Source organism: Perognathus longimembris, chromosome 15, assembly GCF_023159225.1.
Source record: "Perognathus longimembris pacificus isolate PPM17 chromosome 15, ASM2315922v1, whole genome shotgun sequence".
In the NCBI taxonomy this organism is placed as follows: Eukaryota; Metazoa; Chordata; class Mammalia; order Rodentia; family Heteromyidae; genus Perognathus; species Perognathus longimembris.
Window position 1 is genome coordinate 14,076,256 of NC_063175.1, and position 20,736 is coordinate 14,096,991.

The following is a 20,736-nucleotide window of genomic DNA, read 5'->3' on the forward strand; positions in this document are numbered from 1 at the left end:
GACTTAAGGGGTAGAGCACTGGCCTTGAATGAGTAAGACTTAAGTGACAGTGCCTACGCCCTGAATTCAAGCCGGGTATGGGCACACAAAGGAAAGAAAAAGGAATCATACTCCTGCTAATCACAAAATAATTTTGAGTTGTATTTTAAAACTCCGAGAGTGTTCTGCTCCTGCTGCTTTCAGTCCTTTCAACTGCACCTTTCTTTATGCGGTATTCATTGGTTCATTTTGGCTGAGGCCTGGCCGTCCTCACCCCCTTCCTCCGGGCCTCTCTTCACGGCTCCTCCTCAGGGCTGCTGTGATCAGAGCCAGCCTTCCTCCTCGCTTCCTGCTCCCGCACATAGCCGGAGTCCGGCTCTTTCCTTTGTATCCCAGGGCATCAGCCACCCCTCCCACCCCCCTTCTTTTTCCTGGTCAACTTCCACTCGTCTTTTAGAGCGGTATCCGTTATTCTAAAAATCTGTGTCTGGCACTGCAAGACTCCTGGGAACATCCGAAGGACTGTGTGCCCATGACCACCCTCGTGCACACGTCTGTGGACTCCTGGGAACGTCTGAAGGACTGTGTACCCATGACCACCCTCGTGCACACGTCTGTGGACTCCTGGGAACCTCTGAAGGACTGTGTGCCCATGACCACCCCCGTGCATACCTCTGTGCGCTCTGTGTGGCGGTGGAGATGGGAAGGCGGGGGGTGGGGGAGCCTGGGTCATGTTCTTTTTCTTTCTGTGTGATTGGGAGTTGAACTCGGGGCCGCAGGCTCGCTAAACGTGTAGGCATTCTACCATTTGAGTCGTGCCCTAAGCATGACTTTGTTATTTTCAGGGATGGTCTGTGCCCCTTTTTCCTGATGCCTCTGGTGTCTCTGAATAACAGGCGTATGTGACTTGGCCTAGCTTATTGATGGAGATGGGAGCCTTACCAGCTTCTTTCTTCAACTGACCTCACACCATGAGTTCCACCTACTGAGTAGTTTTGGATTATTAGGCATGCATGAGACCGTACACCATGCTTGCTTGTTTTATGCTGGTACTGGGGCTTGAACTCAGGTCTCCCCCCCGCCACTTAGCTTTTTTGCTTAAGTTTGGTGCTCTACCACGTGAGCCACACCTCTCTTTCCAGCTTTTTAGAGTCTCACAGATTTTCCTGTCCCAGATGGCTTCAAATTGTGATTCTAACATCTCAGCCTCCTGAGTAGCTAGAATTACAACTGTGACCCACCAACACCCAGCCCACGCTTGCTTTTTATACTGAGTTCTTGGTACTTTCATTAAGTTAAAAATTGTTCCACATACCAAGAAATCAGACCTAGCTAGGGGTCCATTTTATGATGTTTCATGATGCCAAGCACACAATAGGTGCCACGTTAATATATTTTAAGTAAATGAGTAACTACTAACACTTTGTAACCTTATTAGCTCTTTATCTTGCATGTATGCACACAGTAATTTAAAAATCCTAAATTATTTAATTCAAATTCCTAGAATTTTAAATACTGAAAAATCCTAAGGTTGTTGTTAATAAGTTACAGGTTTTTAGCCAAGCTGTGTAGCTTTTGCTCAAGAGTAAGACGTAATTCAACAATGGTGAGATGGGCTTACCCTGGTACCTCATTAACTGTCTTTCAGGACAAAGTGTTTTTGTACTGCTTCAGATTACATGAAGGACTGTCACATTCTTTCCAATCACAAAGAACAAATATACCCGGGGAAAAAAATACTGAAATAATGTTATAGGAGATACTGAATATCTCTTAGTCATTAAATCTCCTGCTTATCATCTTTAGTGACCTCAAGCATCCTTTCTTCTGAACTTTACAATATAAAAAGTTGCTTATTAGGCATTCCACAAAGAGAAGTGTAGAATGTCCTGAAAGATCCCATTAGGTCAGTGCAGTTTATATTAGCTGTTGCTGTGGCAACTGGTAGATGGCTTAAGCAAAAGGTAGGTGCATTATTTCTTTTAATGTCATTTGCTCCTGTAGTCAGGAGTAGCCTGGTGCTCAGGCTTCGGTTCCTAAGTGATTTACTATTAACAAATGAAACAGATCTGCCTGGAGAAATGGCTGAGTCCAGAATTAGAGCAGGACAAGCAGGGATTGGTAACAGCTTGACATAAGAAAGCAAGAACCCAAGGAGGGGTGGAGTTGTGACAAAAGAACTAGTTTTGAAGGGCGAATTCTGGACAATATGAGGATCAGAAGGAATAATGATGACAATTATTACAAACCAAAAAAGAAGAAGGATCCCCTTCTTATTCAAACAAAAAATATGAAACTAATGTCAGAATTAGAAAGAAATCTTTGTTTTATACTCTCAGATGGAGTAAAGCAAGGATAATCAATAGATGCTAGATCCATTGTGGGAAAAGACTTGGGAATAGGACAGCCACATGGTAATGCATTTTTACCCTCTGGGTTATTTATGTACACAAAGGGACACTTGTGCTTTTACAATAGGGGGTGTAGCAGGAACCATGAGCTTGAGCTTATAATTAGGTAGGCAGTGGAACAACCTAACACTTTTTGTCGTGTGATGGGTTAGAATGTGCAGTTCACGGGATGAAATGTTTTTGCTGATTGTTTCTGCTGAGTCTAGACTTCAGTTTGGAGGCAATACAAAGGCTAGAAGCAGTGATTCAATGAAAAGTCATCAGATTCAGGCAGAATGTAGGACATTTATAAAACAATCAGCCTGGTTTCATCAGAGTCGATGTGGCATAAAGAAAAAAGCAGGATTTTCAGATCAGAAGATAATTGCAGAGATTAAAAAATGCAATGAAAGAAGGAACTTGACTAGAGCTTGAGTTAGGTTAAAAAAAAGGTAAAAGGTATCGGGTAGATAATTGTAGAGATCTAATGCAGGATGGAGTCTAGGTATCGGAAGGTGCTGTTTTCTTAGATATAATACTGGTATTGCTGGTCTGTAGGGAAATGTCCTTGTTTCTAGGAGATGCAAATTGAACTATCGCGTGAAATATAGTGCTTGAAACTTAACTTTCAAATACTTCAGTCAAATTTAAAAATAAGGGGAAAAAAAAAAACCCCAATGGTTCAAGCCTATAATTCTATCTACTCAGAAAGCTGAGATCTGAGGATCATAGTTTAAAGGCAACCAAGGCAGGGAAGTCCTGAGACTCTTAACTCCAACTAGGAAAAAAAAAAAAAGCTAGACGTTGAGCTGTAGCTCAAATGGTAGAGCATCATCTTTGAGTGACAAAGCTAAGGAGCACTGCCCAAGCCCTGGGTTCAAACCCCAGTCCTGCCTCCCCCTAAGAGAAGGGATGAGGATGTAGCCCAATGGTAACTACAGCCCTGGTTTCAATCCACAGTGCTGTGGAAAAACACAGATAAATTAATAAACAAAAGGAAAGGGGACATGTGCAGAAGTGTGTATAATGCTGTTAGGACTCATCATCCTGTTCTTTCAACCTTTAGGTTGAATTTTTTTTAACAGAAGGGAGGGAATTGCAGAACAAAGGCGTTTCAGTGGCAGGCCAGCTAAGCTGGCCCCAGGCTCAGCTGTGTTTGGGGTTTCCATAATGACATGGGGCGGGCCTCCCCGTCCCTCCACTGAGGTCCTGCGTGTGCATATGGCCCAACCCTGCATGCCTCCTGCTATTAGCTGAATTCTGGAGCCTGGTAGGCCTAACAGAAGCTTGCAACCCAGCCCCTTCTTCCTGAGCTGCAGTGGGCCAGTGTCTGTAGCATTGCCCTTTCCAAAGACATTGACTAAAAACATACATTTAACAGGGGAAGTCAGGCGTGGGTATTGCCAGCAAACCAGGGACTTTTTTTCAAATGAAAATAAATATTTGTTGATTTTATTTTAAAGTAGAATTGTAGTGGTTAAGGGCAATTAAAGCTAGTAACACTGATGCCAGAGATGAGGGGAAACCCTGTTTTTAATCCTTCGTGCCTCTGCCTTCAATGACTATTATATCCTGTTTTTACTTTCAGTGACATTATTTGCTTCCCTACCTCTCCACACCCCCGCCCCGCCCCCGAATTAGAGAGTAAAGCACTTTATAGAAACCTGGTAAAGTTTTCTCTACACAAAATTGGGGTTTGGTAAGAAATCTTCGGAAGGTGATGTTTGACTTTATGTCTTTATTCCTTGGTGAGTTATGAGTTGGGCACTTAATTATGTAAAAGAAATATTGCAAGTGAACAGTTGGATAATCCCCCTGAGAGTAATTATTGCCTGTTTTGGCAGAATGCAAGGCTTTCGATCTGTAAATAAGCAATTCTGTGTGGGGAAGAGCAGCATGCAGAGGATTCGGTGTTGTAAAGGTCTTCTATGAATTTTTAAAAGCGAAAGCAGGAACTGTGTGTGCTGATTGGTTGCAGCCTTTCTGCTTCAAAAGGCTTAGGATCGGATCTTCCCTGGTGGCTTAGCCCCTCCTGAAATATTTAAGACTCTCACGGTGGTTCCTGTAAAGGATGAGGCTCTTGTCTAAATTAAGCCCACAACACTTAAATCTGAATGCTTTAAATATAGAGAAATCAGATGTGCTTTACCTAAATAACCAAGACAAAACAAAAATATTGACAGTGCTTTTAAATTAAAAAGAAAAGAAGCCAGATTCTCTTGGCTCAAACTTGTAATTATAGTTATTCAGAAGGCTGAGATCTGAGGAATCTTAGGAAAGTCAATGCCTTTTAGCTCCAACGACCTACCAAAAAGCCACAAGTGGAGGGACAGATCAAGTGGTAGAGCACTAGCCTTGAGTGAAAAAGCTCGGAGACAGCGCCCAATCCCAGAGTTTAAGCCTCAGCACAGAAATGAACTAACAAATAAAAGCAAAGATGCTAATATGTTGGCTACTTAGTGGAAATTAAGTTTTTAAAAGTGGAAATTAAGTTTTTAAAAACAGGTTTAGAAATTATTTTGGTGTGATTGAGGTGTGCTCAATCACTATATATAAAGTGTTGACATGTATGTATATAATGTGTGTATATGCCTGCAGGAGTGTGTGTATACATACATAAATGTTCTCTTTAAAAAGTACGTGCTATGGTAGGTAATATTTTGAAAAGAGTTAATTTACTTTCAGGGTGTGTGTGTGTGTGTGTGTGTGTGTGTGTGTGTGTGTGTGTGTGTATGTGTATGTATCTCAGTCTTAGATGCTAAAAGCGAATCCTGACTTGTTTTTGCCAGTCCTGGGTTTGAACTCCTTGTGGGCGCTGTCCCTGAGTTGTTGTGCACAAGGCTAGTGCTCTACTACTTGAGCCACAGCTCCACTTCTGGCTTCCTATGGTTAATAGGAGTCTCACCGGCTTTCTGCCTGTGCTGGCTTTGAACTGCTATCCTCAGATCCTAGACTTCTGAGTAGTTAGGATTACAGGCCTGAGCCACAGACAAGTGGCCCGACTTCTTGTTTTTCAGTTGTCATTAGCATCCTTGTCACATCTCTCCACCACCCCCTATTGAGCTGGTGTGGAGGAGTTGGCCATGCACCTCTCTGAGGTTAGCCTCTGTCCTTGAACATCTGATTCTCTCCCCTTTGCTTTACTCAGGGACCTCATTTGGGCCATTGTTCTTCCTCCTTTTCTCCTAAGCAACCTCAAAGCAACCTGGAGTGGGGCTCGTGCTTCCTCCTCCTCACTTCACATGGGGAGGAGGGCAGTCGCTGGGTAGCAGTTGGGAAAATTCCGCATCTACTGATAACGCTTTTCTATCCCTCAGTTTCTCTGTTTGAAGAACATCCGGACGTTTCTTACGGCATGTTGTGAGACATTTGGAATGAAGAAAAGTGAACTCTTTGAGGCGTTTGACCTGTTTGATGTTCGAGACTTTGGGAAGGTAACAGCATGTTTTATTTTTATTTTAAATTTATCTTTTTTCATATTTTATATTTCAGTTTTGCAGTGCTGGAGATAGACCTTAAGACACAGTCTATGCTAGGCAAGTGCTCTACCACTGAGCTATATCCTCAATCATTGAGGATATATATATAGAGATATATATAGATATATAGATATATATACACACATACATATACATATACATATACATATACATATATATATATATATAGAGAGAGAGAGAGAGAGAGTGTTATGTACCTAGTCAGAGGAATTGGGTACTTTCTGAACCTTGGATTTCAGTAGTTATTGGTTAGGCTTTAGTGATGTTTTTCATGTAGAAAGTTTAATAGTGTTATTTTAAGTTTAATAAATGCGTGATAGGCAAAATAAATCATCCTTTCTAAGGTTACATTTTGTTTCATTCTAAAGAGATTGGCTATAAAGTTAAACACCTTGCAAAAGGAGCTTTGTAGAAGCCAAGTAACTGAGGTAACAGTGCTTAATTTCTATTCATGATTTTATTACTAAATATAAAGACATAGAAACAAAAAAATTAGGGCTCAGTGGCCTACCATGCTCTAGTGCTGGTTCACTACTCAACATGGTAGGACACATACATACAGGCATACATGCGTGTGTGCATAAAACATTGAGAAATTGGCACATCGTGCCTTTATTTTCTAATTCAGGTGCTAGTATCTTGCCAAGTCTGTCTGAGAGTAACACTTTATTGTCATTGCTAAGATGTAATATTTTGGTTATAAAATAAGTCAAGTTATGGATTAATTGGTTTGGCAGTGACCTAAATAACACCAAGATGTAGACCAAAACAATCCAGCTGTTCAAGAGGCTGAGATTTGAAGGTCAGGGTTCATAGCCATGCTGGTTTGGAAAGTCTATGAGACTTATCTCCAATTTGCCACCCCAAAACCTGGAAGTGAGATGTGGCTGAAGTGGTGGAGCTCCAAATATAAAACTTAAAAGACAACACCTAGGCCCTGAGTTCAAGTTCCCATACTGGCACACACAAAACCCCAAATAAGATTAGACCAAAACATGAGAGGGTGGATGCTGAAGTATGACACAATTGGGAAAGCCCTTCTCTGTGGGAGACTGAAGCCTGAGTTCTTTATCTCTGTGGTTTTGATCCAGATTAATTTTGTAATATTTGAGATATCTATCACCTTCTGCAACAGCATGGCTTCTAAGATTTCTTTTTACCCCTGGCAAGCTGTTATTTAACTGTCTTGTGTTCCCAAATAAAATGGTGGGGTACAAGGAATTTGTTGGTACAAGGAACTTAAAGCTAGGCTCTGGTAAGAGAATAGAAGCACATTTGCCTATGGCCATGAAATAAATACAGCCATAAAGACAAAGGGAAATCAGGTAAAAGCCCACATACGTTGGACATTGTTCTAAGATGTTAGCCCTGAGAAACAGGAGACATGGCTTTGTGTTTATTCTTCTTCATCCTTTTCCTAGCCCTCCAAAAAATTGATTTTCAGCTTGTTTTTTGGGGAAATGAAAAAGGGAAATGAAAAAAAAAAAGTACATTTCAAAAGCTCAAAAGACCAGTTTCACTTTTCAGTTAAATATACAAGAAATGGTGGTATTATAAATTGGTGGCATTATAGAAACAACCAAAAAAAAAATGCATGGACTTACTCTACTGGAATAGCCTGGCCTGTTAGCTTAATTCAATAACAGAAACTTTGTATGAAAGCTGAGATTCCAAAAATTGAATGTAAAGGTATGAGTTACCTACTTTTTAGGGATAAATTTATTTCTAGGCACTTATACAATATTTTGGCAGAGATAAATCAAGCAGAATCAAACTAAGATTGTGGGTTATAATGTGAACTCACACTTGCTGTGTTGAAGTCACCCATTGGTTTGCTTCTGCCAAAATTGGTGCATCTGTCACCTTAGAAATACCAGTGGGGCTGGGAATATGGCCTAGTGGTAGAGTGCTTACCTCACATACATGAAGCCCTGGTTTGATTCCTCAGCACCACATATATAGAAAAAGCCAGAAGTGGTGCTCTGGTTTAAGAGGTAGGGTACTAGACTTGAGCAAAAAGAAGCCAGGGACAGTGCTCAGGCCCTGAGTTCAAGCCCCAGGACTGGCCAAAAAAAAAAAAACCCAACTGTTTGTGAACTGAAGAAAATAAGTGTTGGGCTTAATTTCCACATCTCCCCTGGGGAGACGCCAAGCCTTTAATTGTGAGGGACACTCGGCTCTGCGCGCTGCTCCTGCCGGCGGGAGGGCAGAGCGTGTCCGGGTCGGGCTAAGCTGAGCTGGGACAGGGCTGCCGAAACCACCCGTGTCCCAATCCCCCTTACGTTTAAGAGCAGATGCTGGACACGGAGATTTTGGGGAGCCGTCCGATGGACTACCGGCTTCCAAAGGGTTTTTTATTCAAGGGAGGGGTTTATATAACAGTAATGGCGGCAGGAAGAGGAGGAACTAACTGGGTATTAACGATTGGCTAATGAACTGTCCATCACGGTGATGTCACAGATCTTCCCGCAGAGGCCCGGCCTCTTGGCACGGCCTCCTGGCTCAGCCGGCGCCATGGTGGCACATGTGCTCATAGATGAGAGGTGGGGCTGGTTTGGCATCTCTTCTGGTAGAACCCGGAAGGAGATGGGAGTGGATAGCAGGCAATCCCAGGTCTTTTTGGCCAGTCCTGAGGCTTGGACTCAGGGCCTGAGCACTGTCCCTGGCTTCTTTTTGCTCAAGGCTAGCACTCTGCCACCTGAGCCACAGCGCCACTTCTGGCCATTTTCTGTATATGTGGTTCTGGGGAATTGAACCCAGGGCCTCATGAATATGAGGCAGGCACTCTAGCCACTAGGCCATATCCCCAGCCCCACCAGGTCTTAAAGGTATAGCAATCCCCTACAAACAAGTAAAAGTTGAGCCATTTGATCTGCTCCTCTAGATTTTTTTTCCTGTACAGAGTGGTTATAGTTTCATACCTATAACAGTACATACATTTCTTATCCAACTTGTTTCCTCTTCCCAAATTTTCCCCCACCTTCCCTCCTTCCTAGTTCCCTCCCCCCTCAGTGAATTGTACAGTTGGTTTACACCATATAGTTTTGTAAGTATTGCTGTTGCATTGGTTTGTCTCTTTACCCTTTCTCTCTCAATTTTGGTATTTCCTTTCCCTTCCCTAGTTCCAGCACACCTATATACAATATCCAGGGTAACAAAAGCAGTTAAAGTGATATTAGGGGTAAAGAAAGACAAAAGAAAAAGGGCATAATTTCACATGGTATGTTGAAAATAACGATAACAATGATAAACTACTTGTTTCCATAACTTGGAGTTCATTTCCCTTAGCATCATCTTATGTGCTCATATGTACACAGCTATGGAGCTGTTGTGATCTTCTGCTAGGATTATATTAGATGAGTACTAATTATTCCCAATGAAGGAAACCATAGAGCCTACGTTTCTTTGGGTCTGGCTCACTTAGTGTGATTTTTTTTCTCCAAGTCCTTCCATTTCCTTACGAACGGGGAAATGTCATTCTTTCTGATAGAGGCATAGACTTCCATTGTGTCCGTGTACCACATTTTCCTGATCCACTCATCTACAGAGTGGCTTCTGGGTTGGTTTTTATATTTTAGCTATGACAAATTGTGCTGCAGTGAACATAGTTTTGCGGGTGGCTTTGGTGTGGTCTTGCTTGTAATCTTTTGGGTAGATGCCCAAAAGTGGGGCTGCTGGGTCGTAGTAGAGCTCTTTGTTTAGCCTTCTGAGGAACCTCCATACTGCTTTCCAGAGTGGCTGAACCAGTTTGCATTCCCACCAACAATGTAGTAGGGTTCCTTATTGGCCCCATCCTCTCCAGCATCTGTTATTATTAGTTTTCTTGATAATAGACATTCTTACTGGGGTGAGGTGGAGTTTCAGTGTTATTTTTATTTACATTTTTTTATGGCCAGTAGAGCACTTCTTCATGGCCATTCTCCTTTCTTTTCCAGAGAAGTCTCTTTTTATGTCTTTAGCTCATTTGTTGAAGGGGCTGTTGCTTCTTTGAGGGTTTGTTTTGGAGGAATTAAAGTTTTTGAGTTCTATGTATATTTTAGATATCTGATTTTACCTTGAGATCTTTGGTCCATTTGGAGTTGATTCTGGTGCAGGATGATTTGTAAGGATCTAGTTTTAATTTGTTACAGGTGTTGAACCAGTTTTGCCAGCACCATTTGCAGCCCATAGAAGGTTTTGCAGTCCGCAGAAAGTTTTGCAGGCTCCAGGGCATGAGTCAGAGTCAGTGTTGCTGTGGAGCCCCACAGGGAGGGGAGCTCTTTGATTGTCTGCCAGAGTGATACTGTTGAAGACTGACCCGGCCCAGCTCCTGGACTGCTCTAGTTCTCTCATGGCTGTCTGTCCTTGTACTGCCAGCTCTGCTCAGCCTCAGGGTAACCAAATGGGTTCCCCTCCATCCTCATCTGCTTTAAGCCTAGCAAAGCCACATTTCCCTGCTTTGCAGTGAATTCTGCTCAGGAGTCCCCTGTAGCCTTCCCTCCAGAAAGCCTAGGGGGGCGTCTTCCTTAGTCATACTGTATAGGCCATAACTTCCTGTCTAGAGCAGCAAGTATGATCTGTAGTCTCTGTCCTTCAAGAAGATCCTAGACTTTGCCTGCCAATCAACCAGTAGCCCCAGAAAAGGAGAAAAAGTCTTCTTGCATTCGGCCTCCTCCCTCACCCCGATCTCCAGAGTGATGCCTGGATGTGTTTACATAACGCAGGAAGAGCCCTAGAGGGGAGTGATTTCTCCCTGGACAAAGAAACCTTGTTCCTGTCATTCTTTGAGTCTGCTTCAGCAAAGGAGGAAATGGCACCTTACCAGTAGTCCCTTGTGTGTGTCTGCTTGTCCTATCATGAGCTCTCTTCCTCTCCTTGGCTTTCTGAGAGTTGACCTGCGCTGCAAACTTTTGGATCTATCTCACTTTCTTAGAATGCTTTAATGCCTCCACACACATGTTCATTCTTTCTATGTCTTGTATCTTCCCCACCAAGGCTTCTGAGCTTTGCAGGTATCCTCAAGCTTCACTTCTTAGTCTGTAGCTGACCATGAAAGATCCTATCATATGTCTTTGTGATAGCTCAGAAAGCTGTTCACTCTAATCTTAATACAAACTTCAGCAACAGCCTTTCCTAAATAATTTCCCAAGGAAACCCATTGTCCTGAGAAATGATAACAGGAAGCTAGGGTGGAGATATACGCACGCGTGCACACGTGTGCGCGCACACACACACACACTCACATAATAATCTGGGCAAATACCGTTACTTTGTCTGAGATATAACATAATAAAGACACTGAAAAGCTTTGCCTTGAGGAAAATGAGCCTTTGCACAATCTAGGATTTCTCAAATTTGCCTATGATTAGCTATTTAGATATCAGTTCAGACGTAAATATGAAAAAAAAAAACCCCTAACCTCATTTTTCTTCTTCTTTGGAGGGGGGGGGCAATGTTAGGGATTGAATTTAGGGTTTTATTCTCTATCACTTGAGTTTTTAGATGGGTGTGACACGTTTGCTTGGCCTGGCCCTGGAACTGGTTCCCCATTTTCTGCCTCTCTAAGTAGCTGAGATTACAAGCATGAGCTACTACAGACTCTCAGTCCTTTTCTTTCCTCTCCAAGCTTATTTCTGTTTGGGTAAGGCTTGCTCATTATATGTCTTTGTGATAGTTCAAAACCAAAAACACCCCAAGCCCCCCAAACCCATTGTTCTTGCTTTTGTCTTACAAAGGCTGCTATTCCTAAGATTATTGAAATAGTCTCTTAAAAGTATTTTCTTGCCTTACATTGTGAATCACTACAGATGAGTCTTTAGAGTGACCTTCCCAAACTGTACATTTGGTAAATTTTTACTCAGGTTTTGTTTAAAGGCCGAGAGTGGATGTCTGCTGCTTATAAGAGAAGAAAAGGCAAACTATTTTAGAACCTATACAAAGGCCTGTATAAACATACCCCTGCTTGCCTTTTCTACAAGACAAACAAATGCCCAAACCAAACCAAACCACAACAGAACAAAACAGGTCCAAGCTAGCCTTGAAATGGCTCCTCCTGCCGGGCGAGGCACCCCCTCTCACTGGCTGGGATCCTTTGCATTCCCAAACCTGGGTCATGTTATCCTTTCTTACTATTTTTCAGTTTCCTAATCCTGCAGAGCCTAGTCCCAAGAGTTCCACTGAGTTATTGCAGCCATCACGACTCACAAAATGATCTATACTAAAAAATTATATATAATGATGTATAATAATTATTTATAATATTTAAATATATGATTATTTGTACTATTTATAATATACACATGCACACACATGTATGTGTATGTATGTGTGTGTGTGTATATATATATATATATTTGCCCCTGGCCCCACTGATTCCATTCAAGAGCTCCTTCCCTCTTTGTGTCCCTCCTTCTCCCCTGTATCATGTACCCACACCCACAAATACACATATATTGTACCTTTCAATCTCTGTCTTGTCTTTCCCTCTCCCCCTCTTCCTGAGGCTATGTATTTGGCACAGATGGCAATCCTTCCCTCATGGAACTTCAGTCAGTGAGGAGCATGAATTGGAGTCTGTGGGAAAAGCAGTCAGTAAACCGAGGGCAGAGGGTAAGGGCCAGTTCAGTTGTTCCTCCCACCCCCATCTATGGATTTCCTTTCTGTGCCTTGAGTTACCCATGATTGAACATGGTCTTAAAATATTACATGGAGTCAGGCACGGTGGCTCACGCCTATCATCCTAGCTACTTAGGAAGCTGAGATCTGAGGATTGAAATTCAAAGCCAGCCTGGGTAGGAAAGTCCATGAGATGTTTACCTCCAGTTAACCACCCAAAAAAGCTGGAAGTCAAGCTGTGACTCAAGTGGTAGAGTATTAGCCTTGAGTGAAAAAAGTTCAGGGACAGCACTCTGACTCTTGATTTCAATCCTCATGAAAAATTCCAGAGCTCATTCAGTCACAGTTAGTTTTTTGCTAATTTGTGTTCATTTTGTTTGACACAGGGTCTTACAACCCAGGCTGGTCTTGATTTTACTACGTAACACTGGCTTTTATCACCACTCACAATCCTGCTATACCTGTTTCCTAAGCTCTGATGATAGGTCTGTGCCTCCATTCCTAAGCCCTGATCTGGTTAGTGTGGTAGATTTCCATGCCGTGCATTCTGGCCCAGGACCTGGTTCCTCCCTTTGTCCAATGGAACCAGAATGTGTATACAGCCTGCCATCCCACAGACAGAAGATTCACTCTTGCTGTCAATTTTAGTAACCTCTGCATACAAGTGTTTTCTTTCTCTTTCTTTTGCTGGACCCTCTCCCTGAGCTGCTTTTGCTCAAGGCTAGTGCTCTACCACTTGAGCTACAGTGCTGCTTCTGGCTTTTTCTGTTTAGTTTATAGGAGATAAGAGTCTCATGAACTTTCCTGCCCTGGCTTTGAATCGCAATCTTCAGATCTTAGTCTCCTGAGTAGCTAGGATTACCAGCATGAGCTACCAGTGCCCAGCTGGTTTTTCCCTCTTAAACTGAGAGCTTTTACTTTTTCATGTAAGGAATAACTATGGCTTTGAATTTTTTTTTTCCAGCTTCACTACTTGAGCTTTGGGGCCATTATAAAGTAAGATGAGAGCTGTTTGGACATAGGCATTGTAGTACTGTGACAGTCACCCTGTCAAACAAGATGGTAACTAAATGAATGGGGTGCTAACATTGGGACATGTCCTGTGTAGAAATATTCTGGATTATGGGTGTTTTATATCCAACGGGTGGATTAACTAGTATGGCTGAGAGTTTATGATACCTTTTAGAGTGGGGAACTACTTAACAATTATGACCTGTTTATTTCTGGAATGTTGCATTTAATAGTTTTACACAGCGGTTGCTCCTGAGTAGCTGAGGAGACAAAGAGGACGGTTATAATGTACTTCAAACACCTGTCCATGCCAAAGAAAAGCCATACATGGTGCTCTTTCTATCTCTCTGTCTCTCTTTGACTGTCTCTCTCTTTCTCTGTTTCTTGAACTCAAGGCCTGGGCACTATCCCTGAGCTTTTTTGCCCAAAGCTGGCATTCTCCCCCTTGAGTTACAGCTCCACTTCCAGCTTTGTGCTGGTTAGTTGGAGATAAGAGTCCCATGGACATGTTCTTCTACCCAGGCTGGCTTTAAACTGCCTCAGCGATCTCAGCCTCCTGAGTAGTTAGGGATTACAGGCGTGAGCCAGTGTGCCTGGAACATACAGTGATCCCTTTCAAGCAACGTGATGCACGTTCTTGAGAGTAGGAGCAAACGAATGCTAGTCTCGCCGCCATACCTCACACCATGAGATCTGTGGCTCGTGGGGATGAGTACTTAGTTGAGATGGAAACAGTATGGGAAGTGTGGGTAGAAGGCATGAGCAGGAAGGAACTTCTTTTTGGCAGTCACACGTTATACCAGGAGACAGTGAGTGCGTTGCTGAGATTTCAGGAAGGGAGCCCACGGTGGGAGCAACCCCAAGCCATTTGCTGCATTCCAGGGGTGGTGCAGAGACCCGGGTTCAACACAGGGTTCCATACTTGACATGGGTGAGCCGTCCAGTGCATGTCTTGAAGAGAACCTTTGGTGGACAGGAGAAGATTCCTTTCCTCGCTCTCCCTGCGTTCTGAAAACATTAGTGCAGGAGCAGGCAGTCAGCACCCTTGGCCTTCCAGGTGCTGAGTTGAGGAAACACAACCATAAGCAGAGAAGATAATTACACCCAGCGGCAAGTGCCCAGAGGAAGGAAACAGAGGCTGGAGTGTGCAACTGGGGGAGTCCTTGTACACAAGAGGACAGGAACACCCTTAGGAAATACTCAAGACATGCTGGAAGGAGGACTGTGTTGCTGCTGCTCTCTTAATTAAATGACATACTAAGTATATATTACAAGGCACATCTTTAAATTTTCATTTTTTGTTGTTATTGTAAAGGTGATGTACAGAGGGGTCACAGTTCCTTAAGTAAGCCAATAAGTACTTTGCTTTTTTAACAGTATCACCTCTTCCCTTATTCCCCCCCCCCCCCGCCCGTTTTTCCCTCAAGCCCTCCATCCCACTCAACAGAGCATCTAGTGAGGATCACTGCTGCCTGCCTCTTCTCACCATCTGTTCTGCCATTTCTGTGTTCCCCCATTTCTCTGTTCCCCCTTACTCTCCTCCAAACAGATAAACTTACACATAAGACCAAAAGTACAGAAAATAGAAGCAGAGACACAGGAGGAAAATAAAACCAAAGAAGCAAAGTAACAAGAACACCTCTTGTTTCCATTTCTTGGAGTTCATTTTGATGAAATCATTTCATGTGCTCATCTACAATACCTATTGAGCTTTTGTGATCCTCTCCTAAGAATATCCTCCTTTGATCTCCCTGTATTTATGTCTAAAGGCCTGGTTAACTGATCATGTCCACGGGTATTTTTTTGTCTTTTAACAAGGCACATCTTAAACTGCATTTTTGTCTTATGTTTTCTGGCAAATGCTCTTAAGTCAGTCCTTTAACTTGGTCTCCATTTCTTCACATCTGCAATCCCTTTGTGATGGTGAACAACCTCACTGTAGGGGTAATTCATGTACATCATGTTTGATAAGGTAAGTGTCACTTTGATCACGACTAGTTGTAAGCCTCTGAAAGCATCTAGGCCTTGGCTTTTCTTTTTAGTCCACATCTACACCATTTTCAGTGATCTTGAAGTTCCTTAAGATTGCCAGCTTTCAGAGAGTATTTATAGAGACTTCTGTTCCTATCTTTTGGTATTTTTGAGATGAAAGTGCGATATGGAAGATCACTTTGATTTTGCAAACACTGTTGGTGTACCTACTGAGGGTATTATTTGCAGAACTAGAAATGTCATTTGAGAACGGAAACTTCTGAAGGCTTGCTCTGCAGATTAAGCAGTGAAAAGTTTGGCTTGTTCTCTTTTTAGTTCAATATGGAAACAGAGGTACCGCTCTCTCTTCTCTGCCCTCTCTTCTCCTCCTCTCTCCTCTCTCCTCTCTTCTCTGTCCCTATCCCCTCTCCCCTCTCTAGGCCTCTTCTCTCTTCTCTCTCCCCTTCCTCCCTTCTTGGGGCTTGAACTCTGAGCCCGGGCGCTGTCCCTGAGCTTTTGTGTTTCTACCACTTGAGCCACAGCTTCACTTCCAGATTTTTGCTTCACTTCCGGGTTTTTGTGGTCAACTGGCAATAAGTCTCACAGACTTTCTTTCTTGCTTGGGCTGGCTTTGAACTATGATTCTCAGATCTTAGCTTCCTGAGTAGCTAGGATTACAGGCGTGAGCCACTGGCACCTGGCCTTTCAGATATCTTTTTAAGGAATGCACCGTGCAGTCCTAGCTGTGGAAAGAGAAGGGAGAAACCTGTAAGCACGCAGTGGAAAGATGGCGCGGACCTTCCTTGGAGCAAGAGGGTCTAGAGTGAGAGTTTTAGGGCGTTTAGGAATTGATTTGAGCAGTGGATAGATAGATAGGTAAGGGAGAAAAAAGATGGAACAATGCACCCTTCGTGACTGGAAGTTAATGCAGTGCACTGCAAGGGGACAATGGAGAGGAGCAGATGCAGCTTATCATGCCTTATTTAAAAATATGGAGGAGAATAGCAATGGCATTTATAATAGTTACTTACTATACATAAGTTCTGCAACTCAGATGAGAATTCATCTGTTTTGCTTTCAATAGTTGGTTTTGCTGTAATGGCCCTTTCTAAATTTTCTGGTATCCACTTTAAAAAAAAAAAGTTGTTTTAGTTTTATGTTCCTGATGACTGTACAATAGAAGCTTAGTCCCTGGTAGCATACTTAGAGATGCTTGCTTCATTAAGTTTTAGAAATTGTCTTTATGTGGTTGTACAAAGGGGTTTCAATTCAACATAGCAATTCATGAATGCGTTGCGTCTTGATCTATGTCAGTGTCACCTCTTCCCTTATTTCCCCCCCTCTCTCAACTCCATCAGTCCCTTCAAGTTACCGCCACCTTCTTCTCTCCACTCCTCTCCCCCTCACACCTCTCCCCCCCTGGCAACATGTGTCTTAGCTTCCTAGCATGCTTCATACTTTATAAGAATGAAAATATTCTTGTGCCGTTGGGAACTACCCCGGAATATTTGCTTGCATTTCCAAGGTGATGGCGGCGACATGCTGAACCTTTTCACAGGTTCTTCTCCCCCTCAGCAAGTGGACGCATCGCCCAACGCAGCTGTGTTCAGTAGCTCTGACTCCATCTCGTTGGTGTGAGAGTGAGATGTAGTTACCCATGTTACGTATGGAATTCATTGAGTCTAATTGGCTTACCGCAAGCTATCAGACACGCTGAATGCGAACTCCACCCTGAGAATTGGCACACTTCCTGTGTATGATCTCCAAATGGCAGTTTATGTGTTTGCACCAGCAGCAGTGATGCGGGACCCTCGGCCTTTTAGTCCTTTGGTGGTTGTGCGTGTATACTCACTGCTTATCAATGTGACCTCCTAGAAACCAAACAGAAATGGATGGTCTTTCCTGTACGTGTGGTCTGTGGCGGCCGGTGTGCATGGGAAGGAATACAGGAGTCATGCACAGTGCGCAGAGCGGGCGGGAGAGGAACTGGGGATCGCTCTTGCTGGTACGGGGTTGATAGAGGAAGTGTGCACCAGCAATGGTTGGGGCAGCAGACAGCTGCCGGAAACCGGGCTCGGCAGGCACCGAGTGGAGCCTGACATGGCGCTTCCTCCGGGGAGGTTTAGCTTCTGAGTCACTTGCGTTCTTCTGAAGGAAGACTCCAAGGGAGAAATGGTAGTGAGTGGGCCTTTTCTCTGAAGGTGTACATCCACCAGTGCCAGTGCCCTGTGCCCCGGGAAGCATCCTGCTGAATGCAGGACCTGGACACTGTCCAGGTCCAAATCTTTCAGACGAATGCCCGTGAGAGAGGGTGTGCCTGTGTCCACACACCGTTGTGTCCACTGTATTTGATGGATCTCGGCACTGGCTCTCCTTTGCTGTTGTGATCCTGTCCTTGCATGCTGAGGGCACGAAAGCAGACAGTTCTTGCCTCTGAGGAAGCTAAAGATCGATTGTGCACTGAATTACTTCTGCTTCATTTTAAAGTAGGAGCATGGTCATAATTCAATAGATAAGATGATTCCAGAGGAATGTTTGTATTAGAATACAGAAATACAAGGGGCGCCCTTGTCACTGATCTGTCTGGTTCAAGTTTTGATGGATAGTGTTGGATATAGATTGGGTAGAGAAATGAAAACATGCAGGATGGGACTAATGGAGGTCTGCTTCTATTTCTACAAGTTGAAAAAGAATTCTTTCAATACAGTCACTGCTGATGTTTGTTTACATTTTTGAGAAGAAGCAGCAGGAAAAAATCGGAGTTTATTTATTGACTGCTCAGTTAAAAAGTATAGTTTCTCATTAATTTTAAATTTCATGGCCTATTAGCAAAATTACTAGAAAATAGGATGACAAAAGGGAGGTAATACTGGTTAGCATTGGTTTTCTCAAGACACTGATGAAGTGTTTTCAGCTTTGTGCTAACTTAGATTTTGATTAGGTACTACTTAATAGTAATTTAATAGGAATGTTTTTTTTGTTGTTGTTGTTGTCAGTCGTGGGGCTTGAACTCTGGGCCTGGGCACTGTCCCTGAGTTCTTTAGCTCAAGGCTAGAACTCTACTACTTGAACCATACCACTGCTTCTGGTTTTCTGGTGGTTAATTGGAGATAAAAGTCTCGTGGACTTAAAGCCCTGCCTGGGCTGGCTTTAAACCGAGATCCTCAGATCTCAGCCTCCTGAGTTGCTAGGATTACAGGTATGAGCCAGCAGTGCTTGGCTTATGAATGGAAATAACCTAACAGTAATAATATTTTTGGTTCCAGTTACTTAAAAGTCGTGTGTGTGTGTGTGTGTGTGTGTGTGTGTGTGTGTGTGTGTGTGTTCTGGAACTTGAACTCAGGGGTGCTGTCCCTCAGATTTACTGCTCATGGATAGAGCTCTGCCACATAAGCCAGAGTTCAACTTGCAGCCTTTTGTTGGTTAACTTATAAGAGTGTCACAGACTTTCCTGAAATACATAAAGATTGTTATTTCTTATTCTTCTTAACATGAATGAAACAAATATAGTCTTCTCAATTCTTTATGTTAAAACTTCTTCATGTCAAAAAATGATGCCCACACAAGTGGGCACTTAAAGATTAGGAAACTTGAAACTGAGTGGATACAAGCCCTGATGTGTCATTATCACGACAGGTAGTTTGAGTTGAGTTGGCTATAAGCCAACTTGTTTTAAGCAACAAAAAAGCCAGGAATGGTGACACGCCCTTGTGATGTTAGCTGCTTGAGAGGCAGAGGAAGATGCACCTTGAGTCTCAGGCCAGCCCAGGCAAGGTTAATTAGAGATCCTGTCTTGAAGAGTAGAATAAAGACATTAGAGCTGGGGATAGTGCTCAGGTCGTAGGGATGCTTGCCTAGCATGCTAGAGGCCTTGGGTTTGATTCCCACCTCTACCCCTCCTCCCCCATAGAAAGGATAATAGGTTAATCTAGAAGTGAGGCCATGAGCTAGGTGTCAGACTTTCATGTTCCGTGGAATTTGGGAAAAGCTAAATTAGAAGCCCATGGTCTGGAAAAAAATTATAGAAATGACAAAACATACAGAAAGCCTAGGGAGACCACTACGAAGATCATTTAGATATATCCCCTTAAAAATGAACATTTGACCTCATTTATTTTACATGTTATGAATATACATAATGCTCTATTTGCTGAATTATTCCAGAGTAGATTAGAGAGGAGTATTTATCTTCTCAATGCATCTGGCTTTATAGCTTTCAAAAGAAGGACCTTTTCCTCCATAATTATACCCTCTTTGGACATCTCACATTGTCCATATTTGTAAAAAAAACAACAAACACTATCTCACTCTTCCTAAACAAACCATATAAATAACATTTAAAGATTTAGATATTATACTTTGCCCATGATATTCATTTCCATAGTGAATCCATCCAAGGATTATTAACTGTAGCTCACATTTCTAGGAGAGACTGTTCTATGTAAGTTTCACTGACATATATACACATATACACATATACATGTGAATATATACATATATGTGTAAATATACACAAATTAACACATATATACATACATAACACATATAGATATACATACATAATACATGCATATGTATTACATACATATATACATATGTGTGCATTTATGTGTATGTGTATATGTTAAAGTTTCACAAATAGTAATTTCAGAGGATGAGTCAGAAGGTAATAGAATGTTTATGAGTTGTTATTCCAATGATACCATATGTTGATCTTATCCCTTTAGAAGTAAAGAAATGAAGGGAAAGAAAATTTTCATAGAGTTGAATGCATTTTTATGTTTTAAGAGTATGCAGCTTACTTAAATATTTACTACTACATTGATTAAAATTCTCTAAATCTAAAATCATAAAATTATATATATATAATGTACATATATCTATTATATATATATATACACACATACACTCACACACACACTTTTTTTTTTGCCAGTCCTGGGGCTTGAACTCAGGGCCTGAGCACTGTTCCTGGCTTCTTTTTGCTCAAGGCTAGCACTCTACCCCTTGAACCACAGTTCCACTTCTGGCTTTTTCTGTTTATGTGGTGCTGAGGAATTGAACCCAGGGCTTCATGCATGTGAGGCAAGCACTCTACTGCTAAGCCACATTCCCAGACCCACACATACATTCTTCATTACAAGGCCAGAGTCCTTGTTTGGGATAGCATTTTTGTTGCTTGTGTTGTTATGTCCTTTTTTGCTGAATAAATGAAACCTGCTTGTAAGTTGGGACTTGTCACTTGTGCAGTATTTGCATCCTCTTCACAGACACGGTTTCTCTGGTCATCC

At 42.5% G+C, this 20,736-nt stretch overlaps 1 protein-coding gene across 2 annotated transcripts in view; it reads left to right on the forward strand.

The window, feature by feature from the left end:
* Vav3 (vav guanine nucleotide exchange factor 3) overlaps nt 1-20,736 on the forward strand; it is a 328,577-nt gene that overhangs the window by 60,878 nt on the left and 246,963 nt on the right. For both annotated transcript variants that reach the window (XM_048363568.1, XM_048363566.1), the window contains exon 2: nt 5,687-5,803. In XM_048363568.1, the coding sequence (XP_048219525.1) occupies nt 5,687-5,803 (117 nt within the window). The remainder of the gene's footprint in view (nt 1-5,686; nt 5,804-20,736) is intronic.